General features: G+C 50.3%; 1 protein-coding gene across 1 annotated transcript; it reads left to right on the top strand.

Moving 5' to 3' along the window:
• Positions 1-250: 250 nt before the first annotated feature.
• SLC2A1 (solute carrier family 2 (facilitated glucose transporter), member 1) lies at positions 251-19,650 on the top strand. The gene is made up of 10 exons (XM_006839649.1): positions 251-259; positions 3,268-3,363; positions 14,551-14,711; positions 14,884-15,124; positions 15,936-16,098; positions 16,190-16,377; positions 16,640-16,744; positions 16,876-16,977; positions 18,053-18,256; positions 18,643-19,650. Exons 2-10 carry the CDS (start codon positions 3,286-3,288, stop codon positions 18,841-18,843), a joined length of 1,443 nt encoding a protein of 480 aa, XP_006839712.1. The 5' UTR covers positions 251-259; positions 3,268-3,285; the 3' UTR covers positions 18,844-19,650.
• Positions 19,651-20,076: the final 426 nt, after the last annotated feature.

Genomic DNA, 20,076 nt, shown 5'->3' with positions numbered 1-20,076 from the left:
TCGTCAAGCTGGGTGTGGTGAGGACGTGCACTGAGGGTGGAAGATGGGAACGTAGATGGTGTGGCATGCCTGCCAAAGGGTAGAGGCACCATTACCCCTTTATCTAGCGGCAAGCCAGCCAGCACACTCTTTCTTAACCTGGTCATTTCTGTCCCCCCTCTTCCTCTGCACATGCTATACTGCTTACCTGGAATGCAGTCTTGCCACTGCTTCCCCACTTGGCAAACTCCCTGCATGTTCTTCACAGCCCACCTCTAGAGTCACCTCCTGAAAAAACCTCTTTGATTGTCCCCAACCAAACTAGACCTTGTAGAAGCCCAGACCATATGAACTTTTCTTTGTTGGCTGCTGCCTCCCCTTTGGACCAGAAGCCTCTGCCTTGATGTCAGGGCTGGGTCCTGTTTCACACGGAACCCCAGCCCTGGCACAGGGTCCTGAGCATGGGTCACACTGAGCATTTTAATGAGTGAATGTGGCTATAACCCAGGGTGGAGGTAGGCAGGTTTTTTGACCTGCCAGTGGCAAAGTCCAGCAGAAGGATTTGTCCTTGACAGACCCACTGCCAAAGGCTACAGCTGAATAGCTGCCAAGAGGGGCCCTATGTGTGACTCAGGCCTAAAGACCCCTGAAACGTCAAAGCAAAACTTAAACCAGGATGTGCAGTAACAGCACTTAGCCCTCACAGTCACCACTCAATACATTGATTCATGTGCCACGAACACAAGTTTGCCAGATTACCAAATCATCTGCGTTGTTTTTCACTCAGTGTTTTTACTTAAACTGCTTTGTCTGAAGTAATATGAAATTATGTTGTTGTTAAGTGTCGTCAAGTCAGTTCTGACTCATAGTGACCCTGTATAGGGTTTCAGTGGCTGTAAATCTTTGCAGGAGCAGAAAGCCTCATCTTTTCTCTTTGGAGCAGCTGGTGGGCTCAAACTGCTGACGTTGTGGTTCATAGTCCAGTATTAATCCTACAGAGTCACTATGCCCCCATGAAATCATAGGGCTTGTAAAAAATTTATTTTGAATAGATGATATAGTCACATGATTCAAAATGCAAGAAGTACAAAAAGGGTATAGAATGATTTCTCCCTTCTAACCAGTCCCAGAGCACAATGTAAGTAAGTAGGTGTCTGCCCCCTAACTGCAGCCATTTTGTTGTTACACAAAAGGTAACATACAACACTCCTCTGAAGTTTGATTTTGAACTTAAATATAATAGTTGGAGAGTGTCCAAATCAAGACATAAAGAAATAAATTCTCTTTTCCATACTTCATTATATAGGGTCACTGCCAGGAGTCCAAAGGGTTGTGTTGTGGTGCTGTAGGATAAATATTGGACTGCTAACCAAAAGGTCCGTTCAAACCCACCAGCTACTCCTCAGCTATACAGCTACTTCTGTATAGTAGGGATGGAGAAAACCTTTTTTTCTGCCAAAATTTGTAACATCATTAAATTATCAACTTAAAAACTAGCCAGTTATATTCGGTCAAGCAGTTAATTAACTCACCCTTAGTGTGATGGCAGAAACTGGGGCCAAATGATTTTGTGAGTCGGAGGTTTCCCACCCCTGCCATACAGGGTTGCTATGAGTTGTAACCCACTCGGTGGCACTTCCCAATAGCAACAAGCAGGCAGAAGGACCAGTACCTGGAGGTGGTTCAGCGTCTGATGTCTGCTGAGCCCCACTCCTTGATACTTATGCTGGATGCGCATCCTTTATTAAACCTGGCCATCACCCTCAGCAGTTGGCTGGAGGGCCTGTCTGCTATAAGCCCAGTGTATGGCCAGAACGTACCAGAAAAGGTGTGGCAGGTGGGCAGCGTACACTCAGAACTGATGGCCCAGCACTGAGCCCTCTCCTGTGGAGCTGAGTGAAAGAGATCTGTGGGGAGTGATGGGGGGGGGGGGGGTTATCTTCTGAGGTGGCCCATGAAAACAGGATTTGGAAGGCAGGGGCCAGGTGACCAGTGGGAAGGAAGACCCTGAGCTCATGCACTGGGTACTCATTGTCTTCCTTCTTCTCAGCCTCTCATGTTAGAACCTTGGCTTTCATAGCAACTGCCTGACAGCTTCCAGAGAATGAAGATCAGAAAGCAGCAGCTGATTAACAACATCCACACCCAGTACTCTCTGTGAGGAACTTGAAGTCAGGGCTACCCCTAGGTTATGTGGGGAACTGAGGCCCACAGCAAAGTCACATGCTGTGACCAGTGCTACATGTGATGCATGTAGTCAAGTGGCAAGTCGGTTCTTGGGTTCTTTGGTGTGCCTCCCCACCCCCGGACCCCCTCCATTCTCCCACAACCAATTGAGGGCCTGCCTGAAGTCACATTTCTTGGCTTCCTCATTTTAAAAGCCAGAAAAAGATTCTGCATCCTCCCAGCCATGCTCACTTTTCTCTCATCTTTGTGTAAATAGACCTCTCCCTGCTGCCTTCATCCCCTCAAATCCACTGTCCTTTTCCTCCTCCCCAGTGCTTCGCCCAGTCAGTATGCCTTGGCCAGACCCCCTTACGGGCCTCATGTCATTGCTTTTCCAGGGCACATTCCTCGCTGCTAGGTCATTTGAGCCCATATAGCCCTGGGAAGACTGTGGTATGGGGATTGTTGCTGTAAGGGCACTGGGTGGGGAGTCATGGGCCCTAGGTTCCAGCCCTGACTCTGCCACAGACTCCTAAGTGATTTACAGCTTATCTCTGCCTCCCAGGTCTGTGGAGGGGGGGGCCACACCTCCCATGCTGTCAGCATGACTAGTCCCATTTTGCAGCTAAGAAAATGGAGGGATCTAAGGGGAAATGACTTAGCCTTTTGGAACTCACAAGTTGGCAGGTAGACTCAAATTAGAAGGCAGCATTCTTGGCTCCAAGTCCATAGCATTTCCCCCTATCTGTGATGCTCCTACCACGAAATTTGGCTGACTACAGCCCTTAGAGTGGAGGGTTTGGCTCTAGAACCACCTGGCGCCCCCAAGCATGGTTCCAACAGGGGAATAAGACCCCACAGAGTGCTAAAGCCTCCTCTTTTCTTGACAAGACCTGGTTGTAGAGGGAAGACCCCAATCCCCTCTCCTTCAGGGTGAAGACTGGCCAGTGTCTAGAAGTGTGCAGGGCTGACCCGGCACCTGTGGTCAGGAGTGGCTAAGTTTCCTGGGAGAAGGACAGACATGGTGCCAGGAGTCAGGCAAGATATCTTAACCTGGGAACCTGCCCTGTAGTAACCTGGGCCCAGACATGCTTGTGACAGTCTGTTGTTTTTTCTTTACAGAAGCTGACGGGTCGCCTCATGATGGCTGTGGGAGGAGCTGTGCTTGGCTCCCTACAGTTTGGTTACAACACGGGCGTCATCAATGCCCCCCAGAAGGTAAGTGCTCCGCCATCCCTCGCTAATCAACGCACACTCACTCCATGCTCCACCGCCTACCACACACACCCACATACTCACACTGCCCTCTTGGTGACAACTGTCATTTATATTAACACACTATCTGCCTCACCAGCCAGTTTTCTGGCCCTGACCAGGTTAGAGATACTTGGCTTCTGGCCCTGGAATCTTGAGGCTGAAGAATCCTAGACCATTAAAGCCCACAAAACCACAGGGTCTGTAGAAGTCATCCTGCCAACCTCCTGCCCAACACAGACACTAACTGAAAAATCTAAGCAGTGTTCAGTATAACGATACCGATGCTTACATGGACCCTGGCAATCAGTCACCTCCAGCCCAGCCTACATGCTTTATGGAGGGGAAAGGGGCTTGTGACCCCTTCTCTATGCCACACATTTCACATAGGTTTACGAGACTGGACTGAGATTCCCATTGTATAGACCCGGAAACTGAAGCTCAGGCAGTCAGGCAGATGAAATGAGCAACATGCCAAGGTCACGTAGTACCTGGTGAATGGTGGGGTCACAAGCCAAACCCAATTGTTGCCACCGCCTCTGGGCTTCATCAGTTTAATAAACTGTGCTCTCCCAGGAGTATAAAATGAGAGTGGAGGTTCTCCTGTCCAGACTACATATGTTGTCCTGGTGGCTGAGGCTGGAAAGGGAGATCAGGGGAACCGGGCAGTGTCAGTCAGAGTTGGGCCGCCTCCAGATAGGCGGAGGATAGCTGTGGGGGCCACACCCGGTGTTGGGGAGGAAGGCTCGACCTGCTGAGTCATGCTCAGCTGCTGCGGAGGTGATGAGACTTTTCCGTACTTGTTTGAAATGGTGACGGTGGGCCCATGCCTGGAACAATCCCAAACCCTGCTTTTACCCTGTGCTGTGAACAGCTCTTGTCAAGCTCTGTGTGTCTCAGAGCTGGTTCCTTTCAGGAATTCTGTAATCTGTATGGTCCCATGGGAGGAAACAAGCTTTGAGGGAGGTTGAGTTCTCTACCTTGATTTCATGTTGGGATCCTCTAGACACCCCAGATTGATCTGGGATGCTAATTTCTAAGTAATTTATTAAGTAATACTTTCAGTGACCACATGTGGAATTAAGGACAGAACTAGTACTCTACGCTAGGGTTCATGGACAGAATAGAGAAGCTATTTTCCGGAACCAGAATCTGGGGGAGGTCAACTGGGAGTACCACGCAAGGAACAAAATACCCAGAGGAGAGAAAGGCTGACATTTGAGGCAGGGTGTGAGTAGTTTGTGTCACTGGGTGGCAGGCGAAGAGAGAAGGTTGGGAATGCCAACCAGGTAAGTCAGAACTCCACCATGAAGGGCCTTGTGAGTATGTGGAATCGACAGATGTCCAACCACCAACATGGCAAAGCACAATCAATGGGCATGTGAGGACCAGAGTAGAGGCCAAGTTAGTGACTGGACTTTAGAGTGAGGACAGGGTCAGATTTGTAGCTTTGGAAAATGATTCAGGTATCTAGTAAGGTGGAATAGGTCTGAAAATTAGAAATGTTAAGTGCTGTCGAGTTGGTTCTGACCCATAGCGATCCTGTATAGGGTTTTCCAAGGAGCGGCTGGTGAACTTGAATCACCGCCAACCTTGTGATTCAAACCAACTTTGTAGTCAAACACATTAGCCCACAGAAACAGGAAAACCAGTGAGAATGCTGTGTTGCAGTGTTGTTGTTAAGTGCTGGGGAGTTGATTTCAACTCAGAGCAACCCTGCCTGTATTGGGTTTTCAAGAGTCTCATCTCTCTCCCACAGAGCAGCTGGCAGTTCAAGCCACTGACCTTGTGGTTTACAGTCCAGTGCTTATCCTATGGAGCCATGTAGTTGTTGTTACGTGCCGTTGAGTCAGTTCCGACCCATAGCAACCCTGTCTTGGGTTTTCCGAGGAGCAACTTGTGGTTCAAATTGACTTTGCAGTCCAACGCATTAACCCACAGAGCTACACCAGGACTCCTACTGAGGAGCCATAGTGGTTTAAAATGTAATCCCTCACAAGAGAAACTGGACAGGATTTAGTAATCATTTCAGTGTGAGGACAAAAGTCATTCCTTCATTTAATTCATTCATGCATTCAACAGATATTTGAGGAGTCCTGGTGTGGTGCTGTGGGTTAATGCAATAAATTGCAAGGTCTGTTTGAACTGTAAGGTTGGCGGTTCAAGCTCACCAGTGGCTCCTTGGAAATCCTATCTATACAGGGTCTCTATGGGTCAGAACTGACTTGAAGACACTTAACAACAACAACATATGTCCCTAAAGGAGCCCTGATGGTCCTGTAGGATAAGAACTGGATTACTAACCATAAGATCAGCTGTTCAAACTCAGCAACTACTTCATAGCTCTTTGCTCCCGTAAAGATTTATAGCCTCGGAAACCCTTCAGAGGGTCTTTATGAGTCAGAATCAACTTGATAGCAGTGGGGTTTTGGTTTTGTCGGGTTATGAAGGAGGAGCATGTATGAGCAGAGCCGATAAATATCTGGGGATGTACAGGAATTGAAGTTCGGTAGGACTCCTGGTATGGCACTGTAGACTAAACAATGGACTATGAACAATAAGGTTGGCGTTCAAACCTACCAGCTGTTTCTTGGAAACCCTATATGGGATCACTATAAGTTGACACCGATTCAATGGCACTTCACAGCAGGACACAGCTAGAGATATACAGGAGGCACCTGGACATGCGGGTCTTAAGGAGAGTAGTCAGGCTATAGGAAAGGCTGATGAGTTGGGCACTGGTATCCAAATAGGATGCCCTAGAACCCCCAGGGAACATCCCCATTGGGCATAAGAGGGTCAGAGATCAGAGAAGAGCTTGGCTTTCTACAACCAGGAGAAAAGAACCTTTCAGGACTAAGGGAGAATGAATGCATGCTCCATGAGGGCTTTTGTCAAGTATGTTCACTAGTTTATCAGTGGTGGTTGTCCTTGGCTGGTACAGGTGGTTAACACAGTTGACTGCTAGAGGCATCTCAGAAGAAAGGCCTCATGATCTGCTTCTGAAAACTCACAATGGAAAACCCTACCATGCACAGTTCTCCTCTGATACTCATTGGGGCTCCAGGAGTTGGAGGCAACTCCGTGGTAACTGGTACCTAGAACAGTGTCTTGCTCATAGTAATCGGTACTCAATACCTTGTGGGTTCATGAACAGAGTGAAGGAATTAATGTTGTCAAATGCCTCAGATTGAACTGGACAAATCACTTCTATGTTGCTAAACTCATTAGGACATGGTGGTGACCTGGTGGTGGTGGTTATGTGCTGTGGAGTCGGTTCTTACTCATTGCGACCCTGTACAGTGTTTCTGGGCCTATGATCTTTACTGGAAGGAGCTCTGGTCGCATAGTGGTTAGGAATCGGGCTGCGAACCACAAGGTCATTAGTTCGAAACTACCAGTTGTTCCGTGGGAGAAAAAGGGGGCTTTCTGCTCCCGTGAAGATTTACAGCCTCAGAAACCCTGTACAGGGTTGCTGTGGAGTCGGAACCAATTCCATGACACATAACAACAACAACAAATCTTTACTAGAGCAGAAAGCCTCATCTTTCTCCTGCGGAACAGCTGGTAGTTTCGAACTGCTGACCTTGAGGTTCGCAGCCCGGTCGTAACCGCTACGGATGGCAAAGATCAGCAGTGGAGCCATGTGGGTGGAAACCTAAATGCTGGAAGTTGAAGAGTGAGAGAGATGAGAAATAGTAGAGAATGCTGCCAAGAGACTTGTGGATCAGGAATGAAAGAGCTGGTGGTAGCTGTTTTGTTTTAAATATGAATGCTTCATTTTAAACATGTGAGGAATCAGCAGAGGAGGAGAGGGTAGTGTAAGGAAGTATAAGGAGGCAGGAAGAAGGGGGAGAAGGGGCTGGGTTTGGCCAGGAGGGATTTCAGTACTTCATCTAATATGAAGGGTGTGGACAAGTCTACAATGAAATTCTCTAGTCCTCCCATCTTATCAGAACTAGGTGAAAGGTTACAACAGGTGTGAAAAAGGGCAGAACAGCTGACCAGGATCTCCAGCTGAGGTGGTAAACTGTATTTATAGGAGCCGGATGGATACCTGTCCTAAGGTTACTTCAGATACCACCTCTGAGGACCGAAGCTTCAGAGAGACTAAAATTGATAGCACATGAGTGCACGTACTGGAATCCAGTGGCGTTTCCGGGCTGAGCACTTGGGCACTAGGTCTGTTTACTTTTGCACGTTACACTTCTCACTAACCTGATTGTAGTCCTTCCAGCCAGGAACAGATTTAGAAGCAAGAGATAAATTAAAACCGGAGCGAAGGGAATAGGAGGCCACAATGGTAAGAAATGAAAGCACATCTCAGAGCAGTGTGTAGTAGCTGGGCAAGTGGGGTAACATGCCGCAACAGGTACTGAAGAAATTGCCCTAGGATGGCACGGTGATTCAACGCTGCCAGCACTTTCATTTAACAAAGACTTGCTGCGCGTCCATTCTGTGCTACAGACTGTCTGTTGTGTGTGCTTCTTTAGTTGATTCCAACTCATAGCAACCTGATAGGACTGGGTAGAACTGCCTTAGAGGGTATTCTCAGCTAGAATCTTCACTGGAGCAGACCTCAGGTCTTTTCTCTAGGGAGTTGCTGGTAGGTTCGAACGGCCAACCTTTGGTTTAGCAGCCAAGCACTTAACCACTGCTCCACCAGGGTGCCTTGGGAGGAATATAGCTATGAACAAAATAGGCAAATCCTGACCCTTGTGGAGTCTTCATGCCTGGTCCTGGTGATACACTTTGGAAAAAGCTGGAGTATATTCATGGAGAACTTCAGAGTGCTGTGGAATAAAGAGGAAGGAACCACTAATTCTTCAGGGGTGGGGTGATGGGAAAAACGGAAAAGGCTTCAGAGAAGTTGGCAGCCTGGCTAGACCTTGAAGGGTGAGTCTGCTCTGTAGAGAAGGAGGGGCAGGTATCCTGGCAGTGGGAACAGCTTGTACAAAAGACACGGTAGCTGTTAGCTGCCTGTACTCAACACGCTAACTTCTCAGCTCTGCCTAGAAGAATTTAAGACACTGCATTGGGTTGGTAGGCTGTGCTTTGCATACTCTAGAGAAGAGACTTTGCCCAGTAATGGTTAGGATGCAAATAATACTGCTAATTACAGAACCTTGGTCTCTTCAATAAAACAGGCCCCGGAGGGCTTCCTCCTGGAAGTGGTTAATTAATCATAACATTATCTTAAATGTTTACAAAGCACCTCCCCATAAATTACCTTGAAGCAGGTAGGGCTAGGATCTTCTTCTTACAGATGTGGAAACTGAGGTCAGGTGAGCTCACCTGGAGAGAGAAGCCGAGTTCCCGGTCCCTGGGCTCATCCCCTGCCCCACAGTGTGAGTGATGACGACAGCCTGCCAGAAGTCTCTCTGGAGGAAGTGAGAGGATGATCCTAGCAACAGAGTGGGCATCCAGCTCTGAGAACTGGATTAACCCAATCTCCACCCCAAATGGGCTAAATTGCCAACAGAGATGACTAAAGGCCACTGAGAAACCACAAGTTCCTGGCCAAGGGACAGTGTCGGGCATGTCTAAGAATGAGGCATCACCAGAATCCAGACAGTCTGGACTGGAAGAGGCAGGTGGCTCAGTCTTCCTTGTTTGAAAAAGGAGGAACCCTGGGCTGGAGAGAGGATGAGGTCTGCCCAAGTTGAAGAGCTGCTGGGAGCAAGACTTACTTCCTCGTGTATCCTGCCACTCCTTACTTCTGCTCTGCCTAGATACAAAGAGTCTGGGGTCCTGTTCCCAGTTTACAAAATCCCAGATATTGTTCCATGTAATAATCCCATTAGGTAAGATGCTAGGGTACAGAGACGTTAACAGGCATTAAGTAATGAAGCCAAGGAGCTGGGATCCAAATCCAGGGCGGCTGACTCGTGGAAGGGACAGGGGTTATACCGGAGTCAGCCTTTCACACACCTACAGCCGCCGCACCGCTGTTCCACGTGCTTGGACTTCCATGCTGAGTCAAGCTCAGTCATGCACAGGCATCTTAACAGGTTCCCACACACAGTTGCACAATGTCTTACACCATCAAACCCACATCATCTCTTAAGTCCTTTAAGCTACATCCATGGCCTGTTGATGATTGAGTGGTAGCTTTCTCTACCCCGAGTCCTGTGTTGGGCACCAGGGACACTGGTGAATCCAACCTGAGAAGCCCCCAGCTCTGGAGTGAGCTATATGAGGGCAGGGACAGAAACTGGATTGGCACAGTGGGAGTAGGGAAGGGGGAGGGACTGGCTCCCGGAGCAGGGTTTCTCAATCTCGGTGCTGCCATACATGTGCATTGTAGGATGTTGAGCAGTCCTGGGCCTCTACCACTGCCTTCCAGAAGCACTCTGTCAGTGTGACAACCCAAAATGTCTTCTGAGGAAAACCACCACCCTCTCTCCCCTGCCTCCCCCAACCTAGCTGAGAACCACTGCAATGGGGGAGGAGTGGGTATCAGGAAGGCTTTCTCGAAACTGCATTATTTGAAAGGTGATTAACAGCTCACCAGGAAGAAGGCACCGAACAGGTGAGCATGAAGCTTGGACGTGTGGGGTGTCCAGGTAGTAGAAGCCATCTTGTGTGAGTTCTGGGGAACCAGGGTGAGGCTTATAGTATGAGTCATAGTATGGGTGTGGAGGAGGAGACACTTTATATCATGAGGATAGTGAGCCAAGAAAGGCTTTGGGCAGGGGCAGCTATGGTGAGATGAAGCTCCCTCTGGCTGCCTGGGACCAGTGAGGAGCCAGTCAAGGCAGGAGGAAAGGCCTGCCATTGGTTTGGAGAGAAGTCATGTTCAGGGCTCTCCCAGAGAATCAGGCTGGGTGGTCTGATCTTTTGTTTCATGCTTCTAGCTTCATCTGGCTCCTAGGGCACCAGGAGAGAGGTCCCCTGGGGGACCCAGCAAGTGGGCGGGGTTGTCTGTCCACCCAGAGCATCTGGTGCTGAACTCCCAGCTGACTCTGGGGCGTGGCTAAAAGTTGCTATGGAGACCTAGCTCTGGGCTGGGTGCTGAGGGGGAATAGGGAGTCAGCAGGGGTCAAGGCCAAGCTGAGGGATTTCACTGGACAATCTGGCCCTTTCCTCCCTCTTCCTGGAGCTCACAGATTGGCTGGCTCTTTAACCCGATCATCCCCAGAGTAGCATCCAGGGAGGCCTAAAAGAGGGGATGCCATCAGGAATGATCTGGGAGAGCCAGGCCTCCTGGAGTAGGTCTACAGGAGCCCACGGGGAGGGCTGGTGAACCCAGCAGAGACTCCAGAACACATACTCCTACCAGTCAGCCTCTTGGCTTGGGTCTAGAATTCTAGATCAGGGGTCGGCAAGAAGGCCATATCTGGCTAGCAGCTAGCCTATTTGTTTTTGTTGTTTTGTTGAGGACTTTTTATAGTCTGTGAGCTAAGAATACTTCTTATAGTCTTTAAAGGATTGTTTTTTGTTTTGTTTTTTTAAGTGGGGAGAGAAGAAAATATGCAAAAGCAGTCATTTGTGACTCACATTATTTTCTCACTGGTCTTCAACAGAAAGCATACACAATCCCTGCTCTAGATCACTTTGACTTACACACTCCCCACTGACGGGGAACTCACCACCTCCACAGGAGGCAGTCTCGTTCTCTGGGGCCTAGAAAGCTCTTCTTTCTACTGAGTTGAAATCTTTTGTCCCTGGAGGTCTAAATCCTCTGGGGCTCTACAGACTGGCCTTGCTGCTGGGGTAGCCAGGCAGGGCTCTGAATATAGAGCATCACCCCCCCTGTGGCAGACCCCTCGTGCCTTCAGCTTCTTTCTTCCACTATAAATTCCTTAGGGGAGTGGTTTGTCCTTAGGCAATTTAAAAATGGAAAAGTCTGTCTCTAATGCTCTGTTAAAAGGTCACAAGAATCACAATGACAATAGTCATGGCTTATTTACTTCTTGCCATGTGCCAGTGAGCTCTGCCACCCACCCAGGCCCAGGCCAGGGCCTTGCTGTAGACACAGGCTAAGCAGAGAGAGGAAGTGAGAGCTTCCTCCCAGACAGGCAGACATGTGGCCCTTCACACCCAACTGCCCAGGTTGAGGGGGGGGATCTCCCAAGGAGCCATTAGACAGAAGCAAGCCTCTCCCTCCACCCCAGGAGAACTGCGAGAGGGGAGCAATAGCTTTTTACTGGAAGCCAGCCAGCCCAAGAGATCTCTCAGTTCCCCCATGCCCGCCCCCCCAGTAATACTCAGTAACCCCTCTGGGCTTCTTTACCCCCCAGGTACAATGAGGGGGCTGGACAGAATTTTCTCATAGCCCTTCAATCTAGAGCAGCTGCTGCCTTGACAGTCCCCCTCAAACTGTCCAGACCCCTTCTCTTTGTCCCCAGTATGCATGTACTCACCTAGAGGGCAAAGTGGATGGAAAGGGAAGCAGATGGACAGGCTGAGCCTGGGCACCTGACAGCAGAGCTGTGGCTGCCTTGTGGCCATTTCATGGAGGAAGTGGAAGCTAGCTTTGCTGGGTGGGAAGAGTCAGGAGCAGGATCCAGGTGAGCCCCAGGGCCTGTGCTGTGTGGTAGCATAGGGAGACAAATTAGGAAAGAAGGTGGTGATAACAGAGTCAGGGTCGCTCCCAGACTGTGATGGCCACAGAAGGATGAGGGTTCAAAGCAGACATGGGCAGGCCATCATCTACCTGAGCCAGGGCTGAGGCACCATCTTACTTTGGGGCAACTGGGTCTGTGGGATTCACTTAGGAGACTTTTCTTTCCTAGGGGCACCCTAGTCCACTTCTAGAATGACTGGGTAAAAGACATAACCCCAAAACGTCTCTCAGCCACCCACCCGACCTTCCATTACCTTTCCTTAGCCAAGAGCCAGCTTGGAGCCCTACATAGGGCACGGACTTCCCACCCCGCTCCCCAGGAAAACAAAGACCTGGAGCACCCTCACCAGCAGCAGGAACAGAAAGCAAAGCACAGCTTCTGTGGGTGGAGAAAAGGATGAGACGGGAATCAAGGTTAACATGAAGGGGGCTGGCTGCTTATCCTTCCTCAACCCCAGAAAATGTCCTAAGCATCAGAGGGCCTTGGACAAACTGGTTTCTCTGACTAGTGTTACCACAGGCACAAGACTTAACTGGGGCAGGACTGCGGTAACATCACGTTTATCAACTAGCTTCCTCAGTGTCTCAAGCCAAGTGCCAAGAAGGGGATGAAACCTGAGCTGTCAAAACAGAACAGACTTCTCCCTCTCTCACTCCCACATGTCACACACCCTTACACTCATTTAGGTAGGAGAATTGGTAGGCCCTTACTCAGCATTCCTCTTTCTTGCTTTGCTCACAATCCAAACAGGTCCCTTTAGCTGGTTTCTCGGCAAACTTTTAAAGGGTGTATAGAGTCTGTTTGCACCTGTAGTACAGAAGGAAGACCCTTCGAATAATGGAATGCAGGAATGAAAAAAAAAGAAGACTGAACCCACCTGGGGCCAGTCAGGACAGGTACAAACACCTCTCCTTTCCCTTAGTGAGCTCAGGAACTAGCTGCTCAGGGCAACTAAGTGAAAGGGAGAGAAGTTTCACTCAGAGGCTGGGTCAGAAACTGTGAGCCTCCAAGGGGTGAGCATTATTATCTGCACAGTTCCCTTAACACCCGGGACAGCTTGTTCTCCGCACAGCCTGATAAATGGACCATCACTTTCGCCAACCCATCCTCCTCTGGAGCCAATTTTATCTCTTGAAGAACACAAGCAGTATGTTCTGTTTTGCTAAGTCTGCCATCTTTCTGCCACCAGTAGAATCAGGGCTTCTAGAGTTCTCCTTTCCCTCACCAGGAGTCCTGGACCTCAGTTTTGGGACAGGCCCTGGTTTGAGCTGGATCTCAAAAGGTTCCAGCTTAGTAAGGCAAGGTACCCTCCAGGTTGGAATAGGGCATCTACAAAGACCTGGAAAGGGTGGGAAAGTAAATGATGTTTTGGGTGTGGGAGCTGGTGGTAGGTGATTGAGGATGGGTTGATACTTGCTTGGAGCCTTGATTTCAAATTAGGGGCTGGGGACTTACTTAGACTTTGTCAATCTGTCCCAGTCTCTGGTGGGGTAATTTTAGGTGCCCCCTGACTGAGCTCTGGTAGCGTGGTTACGAGACAGACTACTAACCCCAAGGTCAGCAGTTCGAAACTACCAGCTGTTTCACCGGAGAAAGATGAGGCTTTCTGCTCCCGTAAAGACTTACAGCCTTGGAAACCCTCTGCAGGGTCACTATGAGTCGGAACCACCACCTGACTCAGTGACACCCACTGCCACCAAGTCGATTTTGACTGATTGTGACCCGTGAAGTGGCTGGTGGGTTGGAACCACCCACCTTGCTGTAAGAAGACCAGTGCTTACCCTACATCACCACCAGGGCTGCAGGTGTGGCCTATGCTCTGGCATGGTGGGTGTGTGTCTACACTGCCTGAGCCTATGATGGTTGTGCTCAGACAGAATCAGTGCTGCCTGCCTGCCACAGAGCTGGCATCTGGCCAGACCCTCCCTGCGGTGGGGGCAGGGCTGTGCTAGGACAGGTGCCTCCAATTCCTGGAATTGCTTCCTTGTCCTTACCTAGCCTTCCCTTTTACCTTTCAGCTGTAGGGGGAGGAGGCTGAGCTCCTCCAGGTGGAACTCCCAGGCCAGCCACAAGGGAGCAGGGCTTGGGAGACAGTGAGTGGTAGTGTGAGTCTTGGGGGGCCTGTCTGCAAGCCCCCTGTGCTAAACCTTTCTGCCAGGGCTCCTGAATGGCAGCACCTGCCTGTCCCAGCTGTGTTTCTTCAGGCAGCGGGGTATGGACAGGGCCCAGGTGGCAGGAGCTGGGGCTTGGAGGAAAGGGACAGGTCAGGAGGAAGCACTTCTTCCCTTTACTCTCTCTACGTGAACTGTCACCATGGGTCATTTGCTGTCGTCATCTCAGCAAGCCACTTTGGGCGTGTAGTGGGGCACCGGAAATCATACCTCCAGGAAAGTATGAGGACTGGCATGGCTCCAGAGATGGAGCCTCGCCCCTAGTTTCTCACCTGGGGAAACTAAGGTCCACAAAACGGCGAGAAACCTGGTCAGTGCATTGGTGTCAGCTGGGCAGCCCTTGGCCAGCCCTCTTTGGAGAGAGGGGCCTGACCGGGGCTGGCCCACCTAGGCTGCTTCTCCCCCTGCAGGTGATCGAGGAGTTCTATAACCAGACCTGGATCCACCGCTACAGCGAGCCCATCTTGCCCACCACTCTCACCACGCTCTGGTCCCTGTCTGTGGCCATCTTCTCCGTGGGAGGGATGATCGGCTCCTTCTCTGTGGGACTCTTTGTTAACCGCTTTGGCCGGTGAGCACAGCAGGTCCTGTCTCAGGTCTTGGGGAACCCTGGTCTGAGGGAAGTGGGAAGACAGCCCTGCCTCCCTATTCCTGGATACTACCCATGGCCCTGGCCCTAGAAGCTTAGAGGGATCCTAGCCCTCACCTCGGGACCTGCCTGATCTGTGCTCTCGCCCCCCCAGGCGAAATTCGATGCTGATGATAAACCTGTTGGCCTTCCTGTCTGCGGTGCTTATGGGCTTCTCAAAACTGGCCAAATCCTTCGAGATGCTGATCCTGGGTCGTTTCATCATTGGGGTGTATTGTGGCCTGACCACAGGCTTTGTGCCCATGTATGTGGGGGAGGTGTCACCCACGGCCCTCCGAGGGGCCCTGGGTACCCTTCACCAGCTGGGCATCGTCGTTGGCATCCTCATCGCCCAGGTAAGTGGAGACAGGTCTGTTCACATGCACTGTTCCACCACGCCGAGGCCGCTTCAGTGACTCTCAGCTGTGTCCAATCTGGCAGAGCTCCCCAAAGGAGGTCTCCCAATCAGCCTCCTCAGCCACCAAACCACCACCGGTGACCTCATTCTGACTCACAACAACCCTATAGGACTGTCCCCATAGGGTTTCCAAGGCTGTGAGTCTTTATAGAAGCAAACTGCCACATTTTTGTCTAAGCCACTGACCTTTGGTTAGCAGGCTCTGCCTCCTACAACCCTGCAAAGAAAGATATGGCCCAGACCCAGACCCAGACCCCAGAGGGCACTTCCCCTGCCCCTCACAAATCTCCCTTGGGCCTTATTGGCAGAAGAGCAGGTCCAAGTGACTTGATCCGTCCTGCTCTAGCCCACTCAGCCCTGTGTCCTTTCTTTTCCCATGTCCTTAACCAGGCCTTCACACACACTGCCCTCTCTTCAGAAGGGTTTCCCTTCTCAACCCCCCAAGCCCATGCTGGGGACATTTTGTCACTGTCTTGTCATTTGTCTGCCCAGTAATGCTATGAGGGAGGTTGCCTGTGATACAGATGAGGAAACTCAGGTTTCCTCACGTTTACTAGTAGTAGAGCCGGCAGGAGCGCAGGACCCTCTGGCTTCAGAACTGGAGCTCTTGCTCTACAGCAGCAGCTACACCACCGTGTGCAGCGTCTGACCAAGAGCAGGCAGAGGCCACCGTGGGTTGAATGGACTGGGAGAAGGGTTGGGGCCAGGACATCCACAGCTGCTCCCTCCATCCCTGCTTCTTCCCCCAGGTGTTTGGCCTGGACTCCATCCTGGGCAACGGGGAGCTGTGGCCACTGCTGCTGAGCATCATCTTTGTCCCAGCCCTGATGCAATGCATTCTGCTGCCCTTTTGCCCTGAGAGTCCCCGCTTCCTGCTCATCAACCGCAATGAGGAGAACCGGGCCAAGAGTGGTACGGCTGCGCCCTGCCCTGTCTTGTCCCCAAGCCCTGCCTTCTGCCCACTCTGAGCCAACCCCCACCTTCCCTCTGGCCCCTCCCCCAGTGCTGAAGAAGCTGCGAGGGACTGCGGACGTGACGCATGACCTGCAGGAGATGAAGGAAGAGAGCCGTCAGATGATGAGAGAGAAAAAAGTTACCATCCTGGAGCTGTTCCGTTCATCCGCCTACCGCCAACCACTCCTCATTGCTGTGGTGTTGCAGCTGTCCCAGCAGCTGTCGGGCATCAATGCTGTGAGTGCCCCCTCCCACAGTTTCCTGTGGCCCAGTCAAACCTATGGCCAAGTGTGTGCTATGACCAAACGCCAAATTTAAGCAACAAGCGAGCCCTCAGCAAAGAAGGCATTTCCTTTAGAGCCAGAACCTACTGGTGCAGTAGCCACCTGTTTGAGAAACCATTGACCCCTCAGTTGTTATTTGCTCTGCGTTCCTGGTATAGAGGCACGGGGACAGCCACAGTGTCTGGCAAAGCCCTAATGATGTCTCTGTCTGGCAGGTCTTCTATTATTCCACCAGCATCTTTGAGAAGGCAGGCGTGCAGCAGCCTGTATATGCCACCATCGGCTCCGGCATTGTCAACACAGCCTTCACCGTGGTCTCGGTGAGTCCTTGATTAAAATCGGTCAGCAGCTCAGGGCCTCAGGGTCTCGGTTTCTGGGTGGCAGGCAAGCCTGCAGGTGGGCACCAGATGGGCAGGAGGCTGGTGCTGACACACTCGTTCTCTCCCCATAGCTGTTTGTGGTGGAGCGAGCTGGCCGGCGGACCCTCCACCTCATCGGCCTGGCTGGCATGGCAGGCTGTGCTGTACTCATGACCATCGCATTGGCACTGCTGGTGAGTCCCCTGCTCTGAAAGGCCAAGCTGTAGCACATTCCATAGTGCCCTTCTTGGTCCCAGGTCAGCCCCACTACCTAGTCTCCCTTCCCTCCCCGCCACACACACACACACACACACACATCACCTCAAGGCTGGGCCTGACCTTCTAGTCCTTAGATTGTCTCCTACCTCCCTCACACCCGGCTGAGATTTGTGTCTCTCCACTTGGTGCTTTCTCTGCACAACCACAGGCCTCAAGTTCCCTACTTCCCAGGGAGTCAGTTTGCCCAAAATAAATCTTGTCATCAAAGTCTTCATCTGTAGCTTCAGTTAACCTTCAAAAAAGCCATATAGGTAGAAAAACACACCCTGTTTTACTCGGTTCTTATGACTTGTTTGCACTCTATTCCCATCTCGTGGGCAATAAGTCTTAGAAGCCTAGGGAGGTTAGTAATGTGGCAAGTTAGGGATGAAGCCAGGAAGCACACCTCAGCCCTACTGACCACTCACCAGCCGATGGCTAACCACTTCCATACCCTGTGTCAGGTACTTTACACACACATCAACACCAACTGTCCAACCTCTGGGCAAGTACCTGATGCTTCTTTTACGACAGAGGCTTAAAGAGCCTAGTGATGGGCAGGAGGCCTCACATTCAGCAAGTGAGGGACAGATCTGGGACTTGAACCATTCTTCAATGGCCTCCTGAGAATGGTTCTACTTGATGCCAGGCTGAGCTGTGCATGTTACTAGGCTTCCAGGATTATCCCACCCTCATGCCCAGGAATGTCTTCATGTGCAGACTGCTCTGCATCCAGAGCCAGGGGGCCACAGAGACCTCTTCATTGTGCCTTCTACTCTCAGCCCATTACCATGTCCAGAGGGTGGACACCATCCCCCTGCAGGGCTGAAATCATTCTGTCCGCACACAAGGAAACCAACCCAGTGCAGAATACCTAGGGCACATAGCAAATCCAGGGTCAGCCCCACACCTCCTGCCACCCACCCAGTCTGGGCTGCCTCTGCTCCTTGTTTCTCTGCAGATCTATTTCATCCCAGCCTAATACACCCCCCACCCCCTCATCCTCAACAGGAACAGCTGCCCTGGATGTCCTATCTGAGCATCGTGGCCATCTTTGGCTTTGTGGCCTTCTTTGAAGTGGGCCCTGGCCCCATACCATGGTTCATTGTGGCTGAACTCTTCAGCCAGGGCCCTCGCCCAGCTGCTATTGCTGTTGCTGGCTTCTCCAACTGGACCTCAAATTTCATTGTGGGCATGTGCTTCCAGTATGTGGAGGTGAGTATACCCTTGTTGCTTACACTCACCATTATTCACCTACATGCATGAACTCACTGTTGGTGGACTTCCAGAGATGTGGACACTCTTAACCCTGTTGGGTATAGAGAGACTATATCACTTAATTGTTGCAATATTAAATACAGTTATAGTGTATCTGGACAAACCAACTTGTAAACACACCACCAGGTTTCTTTCCTTAGCTTTGTATCATCTCCTCTTCCTGCTCTGCAATGGGAAGATGCCTCTGGAGCCCATTATGTGCCATTGTCACAGCATCCCCTGGGTTGTGTGGGTGTTCCCTTTTTCTGATCAAAGGGCCTGAAGTAAAGTGACTAAGTCAAGGTGCTACAGCCAGGACTCCAATGTATTTCTGTGTTTTTTAGCAACTGTGTGGCCCCTACGTCTTCATTATCTTCACGGTGCTCCTGGTCCTATTCTTCATCTTCACCTACTTCAAAGTTCCGGAGACTAAAGGCCGGACCTTCGATGAGATTGCTTCTGGATTCCGGCAGGGGGGAGCCGGTCAAAGTGACAAGACACCTGAGGAGTTGTTCCACCCCTTGGGGGCTGATTCCCAAGTGTGAGGTGCTCTGTACCACCAGGCCAGCCTGCTTCCAGTAGCCTCCAGGATTCTTTGGTGTACAGGCAGCTGGACCAGACTTCCGAGCTGACAGATGTCAGCGGAGCCGGGCCTGGGGCTCCTTTACTTCAGCCAATAATGATACCCAGAAGAATATTCAGGACTTTCATGGCTCTAGGATTTTAACAAAAGCAAGACTGTTGCTCAGTCTATTCACTTAAAGCAACAGGTTTTATAATTTTTTTTTTTATTACTGATTTTATTATTTTTTTATCAGCCAGTCTCTTGTACCCTGAATGACTTCACACCTGAATGACTAGGCTTCACCCTGAATGACTTCACACCTGAGGGTGAGGACCAAGCCTTTCTCCTACACTTTGCCTTCTTCACCAAGCTAATATGCAGGGCTGGATCTGTTTCCAAGGACACACTAATAAGAACTATGAACTTCAAGGGAGGTGGCTCCCTCTGTAGGCTTGGATCTCTCTGTCCTAGGGATCAGGCTCCATTAGGATTCACCCATCCCCATCTCTTCCTACCCAGCCACTCAAATTAATCTTTCCTTGCTTGCCACCAGTTGGGAGCACTGGAGTGCGGAGAGGAGAGAAGGGAGGGGCCAGGCTGGGCTTCCAGGTTCTAATCTCCTTTGCACTGAGGCCAGACGATCACTATGAGAGGAGGATCCTGGGAGGCTGAGAATTCACTGCTCAAGAAGACATGGATACTCCTGCCCTGCTGTATAGATGGAAGATATTTATATATATATATATATTTTTGGTTGTCAATATTAAATACAGACACTAAGTTATAGCATATCTGGACAAACCAACTTGTAAATACACCACCTCACTCCCTCTGTAACTTACCTAAACAAATATAAATGGCTGGTTTTTAGAAACATGGTTTTCAAATGCTTGTGGTTGAAAGTAAAGGCATTTAGATGGGAGTGGGAAAAGTATGGTGGGTTGTAACCACTTCAGTAGCTTTAGATCTTATTGACTCCATCCATTCATTTCCAACCACTTCTGATCAGTGCCCTCTAGTACTCAAAACTGTGTGATCACTATTACTCAGAGAAAATTGAAATTCTTTATCTTGGCTTTCAAGGCATTACCATTTTCTTCACACAATATATGCTAGTTGGTGTGTTCAAAAACGTATAGCCAAGTGCAAAGTTCAATGGCTCAAGTCTTGATAGGCGTTAAATCTTAAGTGTAAATAAAGTAGATACTATATC

Source organism: Chrysochloris asiatica, unplaced genomic scaffold, assembly GCF_000296735.1.
Source record: "Chrysochloris asiatica unplaced genomic scaffold, ChrAsi1.0 scaffold00026, whole genome shotgun sequence".
NCBI classification, from domain to species: domain Eukaryota; kingdom Metazoa; phylum Chordata; class Mammalia; order Afrosoricida; family Chrysochloridae; genus Chrysochloris; species Chrysochloris asiatica.
The sequence above is the reverse complement of the archived record's forward strand: the minus strand, read 5'-3'. Positions and strand labels throughout refer to the sequence as shown.